At 40.1% G+C, this 18,431-nt stretch overlaps 1 protein-coding gene across 5 annotated transcripts in view; it reads left to right on the top strand.

Annotated features, from left to right (window-relative positions):
• Nucleotides 1–18,431, top strand: part of SESTD1 (SEC14 and spectrin domain containing 1) — an 85,057-nt gene that overhangs the window by 31,931 nt on the left and 34,695 nt on the right. For all 5 annotated transcript variants that reach the window (XM_044427033.1, XM_044427035.1, XM_044427032.1 and 2 more), the window contains 3 exons: nucleotides 5,118–5,226; nucleotides 7,277–7,367; nucleotides 10,007–10,120. In XM_044427033.1, the coding sequence (XP_044282968.1) occupies nucleotides 5,118–5,226; nucleotides 7,277–7,367; nucleotides 10,007–10,120 (314 nt within the window). The remainder of the gene's footprint in view (nucleotides 1–5,117; nucleotides 5,227–7,276; nucleotides 7,368–10,006; nucleotides 10,121–18,431) is intronic.

Raw genomic sequence — 18,431 nt, 5'->3', positions numbered from 1 at the left:
CCCAAGAGACAGATGTGCTTCCGTGTAAAGAGCCAGCTTTGCATGTATAAACACTTGCACACAAGTACACCTGAGGATCTCCCATGAAGGGAGTTCATGGTGTGATGGGTGGAACTAGGATACCTGTTGGAGTTGTTGGCTGTGCACTCCTGTTCTAACATCAAAACTCTCTGTCTATGGAAATCTAGCATATCAGAAGTATAATAGCCAGTTTTGTCACTCAAATACTAATCTGTGTGTAGGAGGATTGTGGAGACCTTGTATTGTAGTTAAATGCTTGATCATTATGAGGCATGTTTTACCTCTCTATTATGTTTACATTCAGGGGTCTACAATTGTTGGCAAGCCTTCGTAGCCAAGACAAAAGCTACTGTTCTCAGCTTCCTTTCCCTCTCTGTTACTACTAAAGCTGCCTCCTTTCCTTTGAGACAGGCAGGTGAGGAACCTGCTGGCTTTAGCACTGCAGAGGAGGTGACCAGAGCTCTTTGTAGTTTAGCCACTCAAAAATGAGGCCTGTTGGTCAGAGGTAAAGTGCTTCCTACAGTGCCCTAACAACAACCAGCCCAACACCAGCCCAAATTTGGAGCTGGGAAGAAGATGGGGCTCACCTCTGCACCAGTTTAAAGGAAGGCTGTTCACTCCTTCTAGTTGTCAAGGGGTAGCATGGCATTGGTCATAGCAAGCGTAATGTTGAAGCCTGATTATATAATGTGGTATCAGGGAGGGAGAAATTAGCTCCTCATATTGTTTTGCTGCTGATGATGTTTATTAAATTTATTGACTACTTTTTCAAAAAAAGTCAAAGCAGCTTACAATATTGATTAAAACATGAAAAAATTAAACTGATAAAAACTATCAAAAGTGATAAGAATTGATAAATCAACTAAACTAAATTTCATCATCTGCTGCCAAATACCTGACTTTTGAAGATAGTCTGACCCTCACATCAAAAAGATTAATGTTGGCACAAGACAGACCTCACTGGGGAAAGCATCCTGCTATCTGAAGTCCTCTATATTGTTGCTGTTCTCTGACCCATTCTTGGGGGAGGCGTTCAGAGGAGGGCCTCAGATGTTGGTCATTGTGAACAGGTAGGTCCAAACATTAAGGTCCAAAGCCTTGTTAGACTTTATAGGATAAATCCAGCACCTTAAATTGGACTTGGAAACTTACAGGCAGTGGGCTGGAATCAGTGTTATATGCCTAGAACTTCTCCTTCCACTGCCATTCTGGCCACCACATTATACACATGCATGAACTGTTTTCAAGCATAGACCCATATTGAACATACTACCCTAATCTAAGCTGGAAGTTAGCAGAACATCAAGTTCTGAAACTATCTTATTTCTGGAAAGATATAGGAATACTGGGCTACCAACCAAAGCTGCTAGGTGGCACTTCATATCACTAAGGCCACTAGAGCCTCAAATTTCAGCAATAACACTAGAAGAACTCCCAAGCTATGAAGCGTCTCCTTATGGAACATGCATTCCTTTACGGAAAAAAGTGAACATCTCACTTGGTTAGTGGAAGCACCCACTGTTACAGTGCTACCTTTTACTTTGATGCACACAAATGTGGCTAGAGCTAAGCAGGGTTTACAAAGCAGAGGCATCAAAAATCCATCCAGAGCAGCTCAAGAGGGTTTTTAGGGAAATGCTGTTGTCTGAAAGATGGAATTTTGAATAGGGAGACTTCACTGTTCGTACTTAAAACTTGACTTAATTTACTTAAAAACAAAAATCCTAAATATAGAATTAGTTAGCTTTGTAGTTTCAATGTACTGATTTTGTTTTTCTATTGGTATTTGCAAAGAAATATATTGTCGTACTAAGACCTTATATGTAAAAATAGGCCTGATGCAATGTATTTTTAAAATAGTAAAACTCTCTTAGAATGAATAAAATATGGAATGTTATTGCTATTATTCCATTCAGTAACATTCTCTGGGCAGATTACAAGCAGTTAAAAGACTAAAACATACCACAAACAGTTGAAAATGCAAAAGTTTAAAGGATACAATAAAAAACATAAATGCAGAACAGTAGATAGCCCAGGAATAAATATAGGAACAGCCATAAAAAGCTAGCGCTGTCTCTCTAAAGTGCCCTGGAGAGAAAGGAAAAAATGTCGAGAAAGGGTAATAGTGTATATGCCAGGTGAATCTTGGGGGGTGGGGGGATTCTATAAGAGTGGTGTCACAGCCTGCTCTCAGGAATGCCTGCTCTCTGGTAGCCAGGCTTTAGTATTCATCAGCAGGGATCCCAAAAGATGACCTGAAGATACTCTGGTCCCAAGAATTTACCATCCTGAGACTTTCAGTGAACGACGGGATATAAACGCTTTTAAATAAATAAATTAATACATTCAGGGGCAACACCAACACATTGAATTGGGCTCTGAAATGTTCTGGAAGGCAGTGCAACTAACAGCACTAAAGTCACATGATCATTTCAGCCAATCCCATGTAGTCCAGTTATTTTTTTAAAAAAATTATATATATAAATGAAATGAAATGAAAGACAGAAATAGGGACTATAAAGTGGTCACACTGAATGTACTTTCATACTTTTCATAGACATTTTCTGGTCCATAGAGGTGAAACTATCAGCTGCAGGCTCTGTAGTCTGATTCTCTTGCTGATTCATGAGGTATTCAGTGATGGAAGATTTTTTTTTTTTACTCCCAACTACAATCAAAGCTTAAAATTGGTGATGGGTGATCTTCTCTCAGTTTGATTCGGAATTGGGTCAGCAATTACAGGCATCTTTGGAGAATGCTTTAAGGAATCAGACACTTCTGAAGAATTCTAAGCAAATACTCTACCATATACTTTCATTTAGATTTTGTTAAAGTACATTGTATATACTAACTGTACCTCAAGCATGCAAAGTACACTCTTTTAAGGATTTGGGGAACTGTGGACAAGCCTCAGGAAGCTGATTTTGTCTTCCCAAGGGCTAGGAAACTGTCCAAGCAATAAGACCTCTGGCCTTTGGCAAGACTTTTAGCTGCCATGCATCTATTTTCTTAACCCTTTTAGCTTCCCTTCCCTTCCAAAGCTTCTGTGATATTAAATGCAAACACAGCATTCAGACATTATCAGGTTCAAATAAATGTTCATCGATCCTGGTGTTTAGATTTTCAGTCCCTGTACTAACCAAATATTTGCTGTTAGTTTGTATAGTTATATCCTTCCTTTAAAAAATAAGCCTTTTTACAAGGCACCTGACAATTAAACATCAAAAGTTTGATCCCAGTTCATCAGTTGTTGAAACCTTGGGTAGATAGGACTGAGCAGTAGTGAAGAAGCATCATGCCTTCTGACTGTTGGACCATTGCTGCTTTGGTAAATAACCAGTGGTTTATTGATGGGTAAAAACTCTGGGTTGCTTTGCCTTCAACACTGCAGTGTGCTGTCTTTGGATGTCAGTGCAGGAGCAGTTATTAGGTGCTGTTTATTTTGAAGTACTTAAAACAATGTCCATAAATGATCTGTGGTTGTTTACCAGCTGATCATCCAACAACTTAGGTTATGCAGTTCGGTACACACTTGAAGAATGACATAGAACTATCTGTGACATTAAGCTGAATTTGGAGCTATGTGATTTGGTTCAGAGAACACAACAAGCCAAAGTGGTGGGCGCAGTGGTTACCCCTTTTGGTCTGTTGTATTGTCTGAACTCAGTCATGCTAAGTTTGATCTTTAGAAACCATGCTAAGAAACAATGGGGTTGTTCTGTTTCTCTGTACCACCATGGCTTCTTGTGTTCTCTGAACCAGGAGCGATGGTTTTCAGGGTCCTGGTTTACAACTACCACAGAGTCCTCTGGAAAGAGTGCCAACCTTAGGAGCCACTCAGGTCATCCTACCTTTGTATGTGAACCAGTGAGGAAGAGGCAGGCAAGATAGGGAGACAAGAGATGCACCATGGGATTGAATTTCAGGCCAGTGGCTGGTGGGATATGCGCCATGTGGGAGGAGTGAGCAGTGGGGATGGAAGCCACAATAAAGTTGAAACCACTGGATTGACTGCCAGGTGGGTAAATCATGGTTAGCCCCCCACCCCCACAAACTACATAGGGTTGCTTATCATGTGTGAATGCAGCCACAGTGTGTATTTTATTCTAGTATCTTCATTTTAATATATCTTGGTTGGTTTAAAAGAAAGCATAGGGACTGAGTTTACATGACGTGGCAACCCACCCTGAAAAATTCCTTCAGGGATGCAGGATGTGGTAAGGAAGCCACACCGTAGTGCTAAGATCCCCTTTCAAGTTGTGGCAAATTCACCAATGCTGCTCCCAGTTGCTGCCCAGTTGCTTTGATGTGACCGTCACCAGCTCCTTACCCTTTTGCTTTGGGGTTCAGCTGTGAGATTTTTGAAGACGGTGGGGGACAGGGAAATAATACACAGATTTCATGGCCAAGGTAAAGCTAAATTTTGCTAGATTGGTAGAAAGAAAAGAGCCGTTTCTTTTGCCCAGCTGTCAAAAGAACAGGCTCAAGAAAAGTGATTGGGACAGCTGTCAGGTGTGTGAGTAACTTATTTGCAGTCTTGCTCAGTCAGTGTTGAGAGAATGTGCTTGACAGCAGACACTTACTAGGATATAGGCCAGGCCAGGCTCCACATTTTGTTCAGCTGTATGTGCTCACTTACAAACTGGAAAAATAATTCTAAAATGACAGATAAAACTGTGCACATTTTGCCATCCAAGAAAGAAGAGTATTGAGCCAGTGGTGTCCACTGCAAAGTGCCGCTTGTGCATCAGTAGAATGCCTGTTAGCAGCATCAGCACTGGGCCGTAAAACAAAACCTGCAAACTAAAAAGGGTTGTGATTGGAGGAGGGAGGGGGTTACAGGTTCTGCCATGCAGGACCCTTGGCTAACGACTGATGGGAAGTTTATTGTGGGATGTTCTGTGACTAACCCAAACTCCATAGTTTATTCACAGGGTGGACTGTTGTGATGTGCACATGCATCCAGTATCATGTTTCAGGACAGTATTTTTTACTATTTAAAAATCAGCGCTAGTGCAACTATATATTAGGAAATAGTAAATTGTTGGGGGAAGGTGTCGGTGCATACTTAAAAATGCTTGTTTTAATTGTTACAGGTGGGAAAGACCGAAGAAGTGGCCTCATTTTGACAATTCCATTATGCCTTCAGCAAACAAGTATGGATGAGCTGAGTGTCACTTTGGACTACCTACTGAGCATTCCAAGGTGACTCTATGGGTGTGCCTTCCAAAGCACTATGCCTTGTCATTTTGTTTCTAAACAAAATGCTTTGATTGATAGATCTCATTAGATTTCCTTGTGAGGGGTGGAATGGAAGTAGATAGAAGCCTCACTGCATTATGTGAGGTATGACTTACAAATAAACATTGTTTACAAAGTTTTAGGAAAGAGTAATGAAACACATTTCATGTCCTTGAGCACCCTGCTGATAAAGTCTGCATATTTTACTTCGTTCTTAGTTCTCAGGTGCAGATACATATATGCTGTAATCGAGTGTTCCATTTTAACACTTCAATCCAGATAATGCATTACTTTCAAAGAACTAGAAGGTGCTACAAGAATGCTTATCTTGTTAGATTTGTTGATTCATATTATTTTTCAGACAGCAATATTGAGAGGCAATTTTAAGAAATATATACAATATAAAACAAGTTTGGTTGTGAAAGGGGAGTAAAGGGATATGAATCCAGTCCCCATCCCCTTTACAAATGGTAAAATAGATAGTTGCATTGAACATACAGTTTTCCAACTCGGTTATATACATGTGTGGTCATCTGCTTCCATAAACATAGGGTATATTTGTAAGGGTTAGCATTGCAAGAACATACTGTAAGAGCCTTGTACAAGTAACTTATGGGAAGAAGTGTGCTTCATGAACTCTGGTTTCAAGTCTTGTTTCAGCAAACCATAGTTAAAATTAACCACACTTTGTCTGGGCTTGGACATCATGATAAACTGTGATTAATCTAAAAAGGAAGTAAAGGTTGTGATTAGCCTCTTTGCACCTCTACCAAGGAGGAAAGTGTGTGCCCCAGATTTTCTACAGGTTGTTCCTGTAATACAAAGCCTATAATGCTACATGCAAACGCAACCATATTGTCCCTAGTTGAAAGGAATACAGTAGAATAGAACATCATGGTGGTGGAAGTGTTCCTGTTTGAAGTATTTTACTCCCTTTGTTCAGTGCTGAACATCTAATAGATTATAGTCTTCTTGAACAAGAGTGAACATTTCAGTCATTTGTGTTTATATGTATAAGTTATATACTCATTTTGCAATTCCTTGATAAAACTGTAGTGGAATTTTCTGTTCATATTTTTAACCTTTTCATTTCCTTTTGACATTGGCAAAGTTAATTCCTTTCCATTCTGAATATCTAGCAGTTGTTTAGAATGTTTCGTGTATAAAACTGTCATCATAACAGAGGACAAGGGAAATAATTTTGTCTCCTAGTTTCAAGTCTGCTTCCTTTCATCCGTTTTGAGCAAAAGGATCTAGCACATCTTTGGGCCTTGAAGCAAATGCAATAGTTTTATGGCGAGTCTCTTTTCTTATCTTGAAGTAGATCACCTTGAATTGCACTATTTTTACCCAAGCATTTGCACCCTAACTCTGTAGATTCTCATTAAAGGGAGCAACATGGTATTTGTTCAGCTTCAGTTGTGCCCTGCTTACTACTGAAAAACTGGGCTACCCAAATAGCACTTTCAGCATCCCATAAAACTGGCTGCTACTTTTAATACTTTTGCCAAGGATGTAGACGTGGTTCTGTCAGCACATACAGACCTACAAGGCTCAAGAGGGCTGACATGCTATGCACAGGGAATGAACCTGACACTGGTAGGAGCATCGCCTGCTTCCCTATGCCTGTGCTAGACATAAGATCAGGATGCAAAGACTTTACTTAGCATCTCATGTTCCAAGGCAAGTTGCTTAACTGTAACTCTAGTTTTTGAAGTCATTCTCTGTTCTGTTAACACATTTTGTTAATTTTTCTGTTGTAGCTGTAAAACAAAAGGACTTGGAAGGGAGATATGTGAGTTTTGAAAGACGGGCAATTTGTCACTCAAAAAAATCCCTCACTATAGATTTTAAAGGTGTATTTGATTGCTTCTGTAAAGCTTCAGTTGGCTTAAGAGAGTAATGCTTTGGAAGAGGGAGTGTCACCATCAGACCTTTTAAAAGAGCACCTTAAGCAAGTCAATAGGTGATGAAATATGGGATACCTGAACAATGACCTTTTACTTTTTTGCAGTGAAAAGTGTAAAGCCAGAGGATTTACTGTTATAGTGGATGGTAGAAAATCCCAGTGGAATGTTGTCAAGACTGTTGTGCTAATGCTACAGGTAGGATATGTCTTTGAATAAAAAGAATTAATTCCTGTAGAAGTTCATCAATAACCTATTTTACTTCCACTTTATGGAAAATGCATTTTACTCGATTTGGTATGTTGATTAAACACAGTAGCTTCATGAAAATGATAGATATTACAATAACTAATGGTTTGTGCACACTGAAATCTGTGCCGTCCTTCACATGTGAGGGAAGAATGTGTGATGCCTTCATTTGCTATTTGCAACAAGCTAGTTTCCTGTTTTGTTCCCATACCAAAAAAAAAAGTTTGTGTAAACTGCACTTTGTAGAAGCTTCAGTTGGCTTAGGAGAGTAACACATGTAGAACAAACTACAGTTTGAACAAACTAAGATAGCAGTGTAGGAAAAAATAGAAAGCTATGGTTTGTTATAACTTGCAACCTGAAACTTCGAGTCTTCACTCTTGTGTGAAGGAGTTGGGGAGGTAAAAGAATGAATATGTGAGCCTGGGGCTTTCCATAGCTTGAGCACATAGTAGGAAAGCATGCTTGCCATCATATATGGGCCAGTATAATTAGAATTAGAAAAATCATTTAAAAATGGGATTTGTATTCCCAGGTCAGTTGATAATTTAGCTACTGCCTTTTCAGTGGTTAGAGTTGATTAGAGTTGGGTCTTGCAAGTGTACAGTGACATGTAATAAACAACAGTAGATACAAGAAGTTTTGTTCACAAGGAACAGTTCTTGCTACTGTTCTAGAACTTGCTACTACTTGCTACTACTTTTCAAATACTTCCTGCCTGTACTGTTAGCCAGTTGCTGTGATCTTAATTCAGGGGTCCTCACATTTTTTGAATAGGGGGCCAGTTGAAAGGTGCCAGCGATGTGTACGGGCCGCCAAGGTGGTGCAGGCGGGGGGAGGGGGCATGCGTGCATGCGCGTGCAGCAAGGCAGTGGCATGTGTGCACAGAGATCATTTTCTCCCAACAAGTCCAAAATGAGCTCCTTGTGAGCAAGCTGGCAAGGAGATCACAAAGAGATCATTTTGGACTCACTCGGAGAAAAGGATCTCCCGGCAAGGCGCCGGCTTGCTCGCACGATCTCCTTGCGAATAAGTGAGCACCTCACCACGTGCATAAGCGTGGCGAGCTATGGCGGGCCGGATAAATGGGCATGGTGGGCCAGATCCAGCCCGCAGGTCGCAGTTTGAGGACCCATGTCTTAATGTATAGGATGTTCAATGTCATCACAATTCAGTATGACCTAAGGCAAGAATAATGTTCTTTATATAATGTATATAATTGTAATGTTCATAAAGTGCTCAGAGGGCCCAAGTATGGGCTATTGTAGCATACAATTAAAATAATTGAAACAATAAATTTATTTATTATTTTTTCTAGAAATCTTAAAGCATTTCCCCTTACGATACAAACTAGAGGAATAGGAGCAATTCCTGTAATTCAGATAAATATCAAATTAAGTATCTTTTAAAACTCAGCTTCTAAAACATTTTTAAAAATTCTTTTTTAGTAATGGAGTTGTGCAAGGTTTTGTCACAATTTGTGTTTTGAGAAGATGAGGCAAGTTCTTAAAATCAGCATGCAAAACAATGCCTAAATAACTAGTTCTGGGAAAGAGGAAGTGAGGCTGCACTGGAAATCTAATACCAGACTTGCTTATTCTTTATTATACTTGAATGAACTGTCCTTTGTTTTAAAGTTGCTATTTCTAAAGAGTCCAAAGTGGGAAGGCACTTTTAGCTTTACGAAAGTGTTTAACAGATGTTGGCTTAATGAGGTTTGACATCTTGACTCCAAACCATTTTTTGTCAAGTGGCAAGACATATTGCCTTTCTCCTTTTTAGTTCTATATGAATGCTCTTTTACAGGGTGTATGCTGTCAAGGTCGTTGAATAATAAGCACTTTGTTTCTGCCATCTGTCTATTTAATATGTTGTGTGTGTGCACACTCGTTCACAAAAAAGGTAAAATTGAGAAGTGATTCAATTGCAGAAGAAACAATGGTGAATAATGAACAATTTTGAACTGTTGTCATTTGTAAAGTAAGGCTGTTCTGTTGGTAAATGGGTAGAATATAGAATAAAAACAGACCAAAGAAGGTTGTCTTTATAATTTATCCTGTTGAACAAAATGCTTTGTGTTTTACAATTGCTACTTTAAAAAATACAACATTAAATAGCTAATCATAAGAGATATTTATTCTCAGATATTGAATTTATTAAGGCTGCAGTCCTATATACAGCTGTCTGGGAATAAGTCCTTGTGAACTAAGTGGGTCTTATCCCTGAGTAGACAGGTATGGTACTGGCCTGTACCTCTTCAATTGCTTAAAACTTAATTTTGAAGATAGTATCAGATTAATAATCACTTTCTTGAATGAATTAAACTTTCATGCAGTTTGTTTTACCCGTTAGCTCTACCCTTGCATTTTGAATTTCTCATGAGAAGATAATTGTCAGATTTGCTATCACCCCCGTTTTAGTTAATGATGTACTCTGTGCAGATCAAAATACAGTAACCAGTGTGTTACAGCTATTTTGTACTCTATATAAAGATAATACTTCTTGAGGTTGAGGCGAGTGTAGCATAAATAGAAACATGAAGATCTGCAGTCAATTAGATTGTAATTGTGTATTTTTCATCTTCTTAGAATGTGGTTCCAGCTGGAGTATCACTTGTCTGTGTAGTAAAACCAGATGAATTCTGGGACAAGAAGGTTACACATTTTTGCTTTTGGAAAGAGAAAGATAGACTTGGCTTCGAGGTACGTTTACTTTCTTTTGCTTGTCTAATCTGGATGCTGTAGTTACACTACAACCTAGTAAAAATGAGTAACTTTTGACAAATACTGATCTGCAAAACTATTATTGAATGATTTATAGGTTGTTACAGTCTATAAATCTTTCATACTACTTTCAAATCTTTAACCTGTAGTCCTGTTGAAAAATTGGTTAGCAGCTGAAATTAGTCTGATTCTTAGTTCCTTATCTCAAGTCCTATTGAGCATTCTTCTTTTTCAGTTACTAGAGAATAGCATCCACTTAAAAGATTAGTAGTCACTCCTGCAATAATAATTGATTTCTTTTGTTCTTTACCAATGTTACAGGCAGTATGAATTTTTATGATGAATTTTCCATTCACCAGCCTCATTCTTTATAGCAATATAAATAAGTTCCTGACCTACTCATAAGCTTGTTTTTGTTCACTCGTGCTCGCTCTCTCTTGAGAGAGAGAGAGAGCGAGCAAGCGAGCTTTGCTCACCTCACCACTCCTGTGCCAGTGGTCCCCAAACTTTGTGGACACACATGGGCATTTCAGAAACTACTACTGGTAATAGAATGAAATGCTTAATCAGTGGATTGCTGCTTTGATGTTATCCTGCAACATCTGAAGATCTTAGGCTATGTCTTATATAGCAAAATGCTTTGTTTTGTATCTGTTGGACACCACAAAGTTTCTTTCATAAGGGATTGCCTCATTCAGCTAATTGCTTGAGGTGTAACACAGCTAATGCTTGTTTTAAACATATATCTTCGCCTTCCCTTTTGTGAGAAGGTTTTTGCACAGAGAACATGAGGTTAACAGGTGGCTTTCATACAAATCTAATAAGTAAATCACTTTGTGCTGGGACTGTCTTTCATATTCACTGATCTACAAGCTTCTACCTGCTTCATGGAGATTCATAGAAACATAGAATAGAAAAGTTGGAACGGGCCATGAAGGCCATCGAGTCCAACCTCCTGCTGTTGCAGGACACCATGTTACACCATCCCACCAATGGTTAATGCAAATGGATCCTCTGTGCTTCTTTCACAGTTAAAACAATTATATTACAACTTTGTAAGTATGAACACTCATCTTGTACAATGCAACAGACTGATAGCCTTACAACACTTCTAGTATTTGAAGGCATAGCTATATATGTGGGCGGGGGGTGGGGTCCAATTTTGTTGAAGTCAATTTATAATTGCTAGAAAGTTGTTTTTCATTTCTAAGACTGTATACAAATCCATCTATGCATTGTCAAAAAGCAGGGGATGTTTTGTGTTTGTGTGGGTGTCTGTGGGCACCACATTGGGGAGCCCTTTGCAGGCTTGTTGGAGACACCTGCCTTATGCCCTTGCCTGCCCTTTTCTTAGACCAGTGTTGTATCCTGATATGAAGGGTCGTCATTATATTGTGTAAATTATACTTTGTTTGGAACTGTGCATCTTTTTCTTCCAAACTCTAATGCCTGGGCTGAGCTGGAAATGTCAGTACTAGATGTACAACATCTTAAGCTTTGCTCTAGAGGATGTATGCTTGGCTCATTTTATCGCTCTCTAAAAGGTTTTGTTCATTAATACTGTACAACAGGGATGGAAAACATGTGGCTGACTAGATATTGTTGGACTGCAGTTCCTATCAGTCCTAGCCAGCATCGCTAATGGCAAAAGGATGATGGGAGTTCCTATCCAACACTGTCTGGAGGGCTGCACATTTTTCATACAATATTGAAGAACAAACACTTTTTAATCAGAAAGAAGATTGCATTTATGCAGCCTTTACAGTTCTGCTGGGTTACCAGATTTTTAGGAGAAGAAGCACCTGCAGCCCCCATAAAGTACTTCTGTGGCTACAGTTCGATAGTTGATTCTTGTCCCAAGTTAGTGCCAGGCTGTAAAGTGAATTTAGTTTTGTGTTTATTGTAGAACTCGACTTTCATAAAAACAAATGGGAACAATGATGGTCACATGTGAACTTGTAGGGAAAAATAAAATTTGAATGAGAGGATATTTAAATGGTAGAGTTTTTAGGCAATTTTTTTTTCTGAAACATTGTGTAGGGCACTCTGACCAGACTGAATTGTGTATACCTTAAGATATAATCTGAGCCACAAACTCTGTAGTTGGCCTTAAGCAAGCCCTGCACCTGAAATAACACATGACACACATTAAGCCACCCTGTGAAAAAGCTATGGGGTTGCTTTCAGGACAGCCTATGGTGTATCAGACAAACAGTTGGTTTTAGTGTGGCTTGTTTTTAACTTCCTTCCTCCTCAACTCTCTAGCTGGCATCTTGGTGTCTTTTGCAGAGAATGTATCTTGGTCTTTCTTTTGCAGAGAACAATCTTGTCTCCCCTTCCCTGCTCCAACTGGAATTCCTTTTCATTTGCCACTGAAAAGAAGCAATTTCAGAACCTCAAAAATGCACAATTGGGGTAATATTTTTAACCCTCCAAGAAAATTGTGCAAATGTATTAACTTTTTTTGTCATTATTGTTGTAGGTTTTTGTGAGTGTACTGTACTTTTGTAAGTGTACTCTTATGGCTGTCCAGTATGTCTAGTCTTGCCTGATCATTTTCCTTGTATGTTTCAGCTGTCAAAGGGATCAGAGAAATGGAATAGGTAACAGACATGGGAATGGATAAGAAGAGATTGCATACAGGTTACTTTGTACACAGTTGCCAAGATTTCAAACAAAACACTGAAAAGGGAGGAAAGTAGCCATAGTTGGTGTACTGAAAGGGGAGGAAACAATATCTCTCCTTTTGCAATGTGATCCTGTTGCTTAGCTTTGAACAATATAGCTCCCTGATTCCCAGCTACATCCAAAGGGAGGGATATTGGATCCCCCACCGCCTTTTTGCTGCTCCTTTTTGGAGTGCTTACTATTATTAGTTACCCATGATGGGTTGTCGCCTTGTGCAAATTAGATTAATATATTGACTGGTTTCTCCTGAAACGCAAAGCCACTGTGGCTTAGTTGTTGTCTGAATCCAGAATGGTTTTGTAATGGTGCTCTAAGTATGACTTATAAATCATCATGCCAAGCCGTGGCCTGTTGTAGGGTTTGTTTGCCTCCTGTTGGTTTGCTCTGTTGTCTGAATTCAGATGACATAACCAACTGAGGAGCAAGCCAGACCCGCCTCTAGGAAGTACCCAAATGGCACTCTGGGACAACTGGCAGAGGCTCCACATGCTGCTGCTGCAGCTGCAAGCTGAAAGCAGGGCAGGCTGAGTGCAACTCCTCCCTCCAATGAAGCTGTGGTGATGGGGGGCACACCCCAAGCTGCTTAGCCTGGAGAAGCCAAGCTGGACACAGTTCGTTTCCCCTGCCTCCACTGCCAGGTCAGCATACCAGCTGCCATTGTGCTGGCTGGAGGAACACCTTGCTGGGCCCAGGAGAACACAGCTCAGATCCTAGCAGAGAGGGTTACTTTTGAGGCTCATCCCTGCTGTCCCCACCTAATATTTCAGGCCAACAGTAGAAAAGAGGCTTCTGCCACCCACCACCACCACAATTGGCCAGGTGCTGTGCTGAGGTGACACCCGTTGCTTCAGCCTGCTTGTGAGTAGGTTAAAGTTAATGCAGTGGGGACTCCCTCAGCCTCTCCTCTCTGGCACCATGAAGAGGGAAGGTCATGACAACAGGCAGTGGGGCAAGCTTCAGCACTTTCCACAGGTTATCTCAAGGATGACTGAGTGGGGGAAGAGAAGGCATTTCAACAGCATGACCTTTTATCTATTGGGCACAAGGGGGATAGGGTGGCCTGTAAACTATACCACATCGCATTCTACACAGTGTGGTTTATCCTTTTGTATGAACCCTCCCATTGTCATGCCTTGCAGCATGGTTGGGAGGATTGAGGAACCTTTGTCGGTGAAATGCTTTGTGTATTCTGAAGCTCTAAGGAAGTGTAAAGTCTTTGTAACTGTATACAGTCACCCTCAGCCAAGTATGTTGACTTGCCAAAAGCACTGCAGTAATTAGCTTATAGCAGTTTCCACAAGAAGCATGAGTAATTGCAGTGCTGAGTATTTAGAGAGAAAAACAAAAGGCAGAGGAGCTTGGAAAACCTATGAGCATAGGAGAGCTGTAAAGGTGTACACTGTATGAAAGTATGAAGAAAGAAATACTTGGGTACTTATTTTTCCTGTATCTAACATAATTTTACAAGTTCTGTTTTAACAGAAGTAAGGATTCTGTTTTAACAAAACAATATTTGTTTGTTTGTTTGTTTAAAACATTTCTATGCCGCCCCCATCGCAACAAAGCCTCGGGGCGGCTCACAGCATAATTAAAGCATATAAATAACAATTAATACAATTAGAGATTAAAAAGCCCAGTAGCATCTCGGCTTAAAATTTTTTAAATCCTATAAATACCATAATAAGTTAACAATTAAAATAAGTTTTAAATAAAAAGGTCTTGGCCTGGCGCCGAAAAACAAATAGCGACAGCGCCAGGCGGACCTCTCTGGGGAGCACATTCCATAGGTGGGGTGCCACCGCAGAGAAAGCTCTCCTCCGGGTACTCACCCTCCTAATACCATTCACGGAGGGTTCCCGGAGAAGGGCATCTGTTGCCGATCTCAAGGGGCGGGAGGGCATATAAGGACAATAGCATTTACTAGTTTGGTGGAGTTTTTCACCCTGTTAAAAATGTAAAGAAATACCTAAAGGACATTTTCTTGTAGTCAGATTCTCAAGCTGTGGCAGACTGCAACAGACTTAAATTGATTTTTTCACCTATAATGTTCAGCTCACAGGAAGGCAACATTTTGAAATTCTTTTATTATTTTTTTATGACACAGTGTTTAGAGTATTTCAATAATAAACTTAGTGTTCTGAGCTGATCCCTCCCTCCTTCCTTCTGGTTATCAAACTCAAGACAATCCTTTGAAGCTCAGTTCTGTTATTGAAACTTAACAGATTACAGAACATTATGAACATTAGCTTTCTGCCAAAGTTGAGGGAGAAGCATCTGCCCATGTGAAGAGTTGAATCCAAGCTGGAAGCTTCTTCTCTGTCCCATCTCACACTCTATCTGAGAAACTTCTCAAGGTAACATTGAAGCTTCAAAGCGTTCTTCCTCTCTTGCTGCCTCTCCAAATCAGACAACTATCTGAACAGTCTGCAGTGAGCAAGGGACAGGTCTACTAAAGTAGTTCTGGAGGTGTGTGTGATCGACTTTTTTTCATAACCACCTCCTTAATGACTACTTAAGTTGTTCTACAGAGCATTATGCCTTGCTACCTGGCTCCCGCTTTATCTCATATAATTATAATAGTGCCTACCTTTTGTAGTTCAGATTTCAGGATGAAAAGTTCCACACATGACCGATCAATGTTCTTGCTTTGAGTTGGCATTGACATTGTTCCAGACAAATTAACAGAATGCCTAAAGTAAAAAACCTGATGTATTAATGAGCCTGGGATAATTTCCAGATTCTAGCAATTTCAAAAACATGGACAGTTTTTATCATTTGACTTGAAGGACTGATTCATTATCAGCCATTTAATTATAAAAATCAATTTAATTACACTGGGTATAGTGGTGTTTCATTAAGAATGTGGTGGTAGCCATGTGGATAATTTCTGCTGCTGTAGCTGATTCATAGTTACAAACATAAACCTGTATGTGTTTAAATTATAGAGAATTACTGCACTGAAATTTGGGTGTGTTGGTTTTATTAAGTTATACTGTAAGCTGAAAATACTACAGAAAACTAGGGAATTACTTAATGCTTTTTTGTCTAGGATCTTCTTATAGTGTTAATATGAGGATTTACTCTGTGAAATTTTTATTGTAAGCCATCTTGGATGGATTCTTGCCCTGAAACACAGTTTACAAATAGGAAGGGAGGAATGAATATATGAAGGAATAAAATACGTTCGCAGTGGTACACTGGCAGATAAAAGTATGCAAACTTGTGGCTATATATCAGGTAAAAGAAAAGGTGTTCACCAGACCTTTTCCCATACTTTTGTAGATAAGTTAATGTTGTGGGGGGTTGTTTTTGTTGTTGTTTTGGGGTTACTACCTCAAAGATACCTAATTGTTTTTCTGTTTCATTAAGATAGCAATCTTATGCTCCTTTGGAAGCACCTGCAAGGCAGTTTGTTGAAGCAGACCTCCTCCTCTTCCTACAACTCTTATCTTTCTTGCACAGTGGTAGAAAATTGCAGTTACTGTTGTTCTAGCATTGCAACTTATAGTTGAGGGTAAAATGGGATAGCTCAAGGAAGCCTTGGAATGGTTAGCTCCAAACCCCGCTTCCCTGTCTGACACACACATGCAGAAAGGGCATTCGTGATACTTCACAAATACAACAAGAAGGTGAAACTGGCAGAAAAAGTCCCACCTTCCTTCTTCCCTGGCTAGCTTGAGGCCAGCAAGAGTTTGGATGTGCCAGTTTCGCCAGCGTAGACTCTCACCCCCCTCTCCATAGAATTGCTGTCCCAGTGATTATTTGGATGAGGTGATGTATTGTGGGGAGCTGGTGGAGCAGAGTTGGATCTCTGGCTTCTCCTTCTGAGTTTGGAGGTCATAGGATGGCACCCTTGAGCTGTCTCACTGGATTTGCAGAGCTATTCCTTCTTTGCAATGAAAGGTGAATGCCTGATCAATATTTTAGGGGAAATTTAATGTACTGTCTAGTATCCCAAAAAATGACAGTAACCAGCACAGTGTAGGGTAACATTCTAAAAAATATAGTTTTATTGCTTAAACCATGTATGCACGAAGTTTGGTTTACATCCAGAGCTCTTTGTATCATGAGGACAAATTGGAATGCTCAGATGGGATGTAATAATGTATACACAGCTTGCTTCCTTTTGACTGTAGTTTCTCCACCTACACACAAGGCACTTAAAAATATTTAGAAATATACATTTGTGCTAAATGTGATATATAACATGTGAAAGAAGGCATACAGAATATGATAAATCACACATGTGAAGACTGAAAAGAGCTCTTTGGTAATATAAGATGCTAGAAATTCAGTGAAAAGCACATTTATTCATATTTGAACATTGAAATGGAAGACAGTTAAGACATCTGTGTGCCTAGTCAAGAGTGATCCTGTTGAATTCATTGTTACTATAGGATTGCAGCCTTAAAGCATTAATTTATGACACTGCACTGTCTGCTTTTAAGCTAAGAGATCTTAGCAGATAGTGTGGGACCTTTGATTCTAAATACTTAAGGTGCACCTGTGGCATGGGCCCACTAGTTGCTTAAGGGTGCAGTCCCATGGGGATGGGTCATATGAGAACAAGGCATATGGGCATCCAGTATAGAGTAGCAGTGGTGGAGCTGATCTTCACTTTCCCGCTCTGCATAAAATTTTGTTAATAGCATTTCTGGCTGCATACTGTTGCCACTTCAGACAGCAAAGGCAAGGAGGCTGAAATGTTATCAGAATATCTCAGTTTCTGACCACCTAAGTTTCCTCCCCAAACCATACTTTAAGCCTTCTCTGATGTTGCTTTCCTGACCTTGCAGAGCAGAAAACATTTTATTTTTTGGCTGGCTGCAAGTGAAAGGGTGATCAGTGCTCCAGTTCCAAGCTCCAAGGTTGGAGCAGTGTCTCTGACCTCAGACCTGGAAATCTAAACTATACTATGTGAGAGGATTGTAACAAAAATCCATTTATCTGTATTCAGAAGTCCCAATGAGTTCAGTGGTGTCCACTCCCAGGTGAATGGGTATAGTATTTCAGCCTCTGTATCTGATGGTGAAAGATCCTGCATATGCTCAATAGACTTTTACTACTGTACATGTTCAACACAAGAAGTGCAAATCATTCAAAATTGTGTTAGACTTTCCCTGTTCCAAGTGGTTGGTTTTTCAAAGAAGAAACATGGGATAGGTCCTTTAGATCAGTGGTTTTCAGCTGCCAGTCCATGGACTAGCACCGGTCCACCTGCTGGTCCATGAAAGAGCCACTGCCATGCACACGGCATCTCACTTGCCAGGACCAGTGCGGGGTGAGCTGTGCTCTTGCTGCCGATTCCCCACCTCTTCCTGACCAAGGAGGCTGGGGAGGGGAGAGGCAGCTTAGCCGGTGCTGCGCTGCGCTGGTCCGTCTCTGGGCAGGCTGCAAAGACTAAGCCTTTTTTTTTTCTCTGCTGTGTTTTCTCCTGGGATGGGAAATGCTGAGGCAGGATTGTGCTGAAAGTGTTTTCTCTGCCAGTCTGTGCTGGTGTGAATGGGTGGGTTGAGTGGGTGGTGGTAATTGAATTTTATTATTTAGCATTATTAATGTTAATGCATTAAGTAACTTGGTTTGATTTTGTATTGCTCTGCTA

This window comes from Varanus komodoensis, unplaced genomic scaffold (genome assembly GCF_004798865.1).
Source record: "Varanus komodoensis strain SLA01 unplaced genomic scaffold, ASM479886v1 scaffold18_1, whole genome shotgun sequence".
Taxonomy (NCBI): Eukaryota; Metazoa; Chordata; class Lepidosauria; order Squamata; family Varanidae; genus Varanus; species Varanus komodoensis.
Note: the sequence above shows the minus strand (reverse complement) of the source record. Positions and strands in the feature narration are given on the sequence as shown.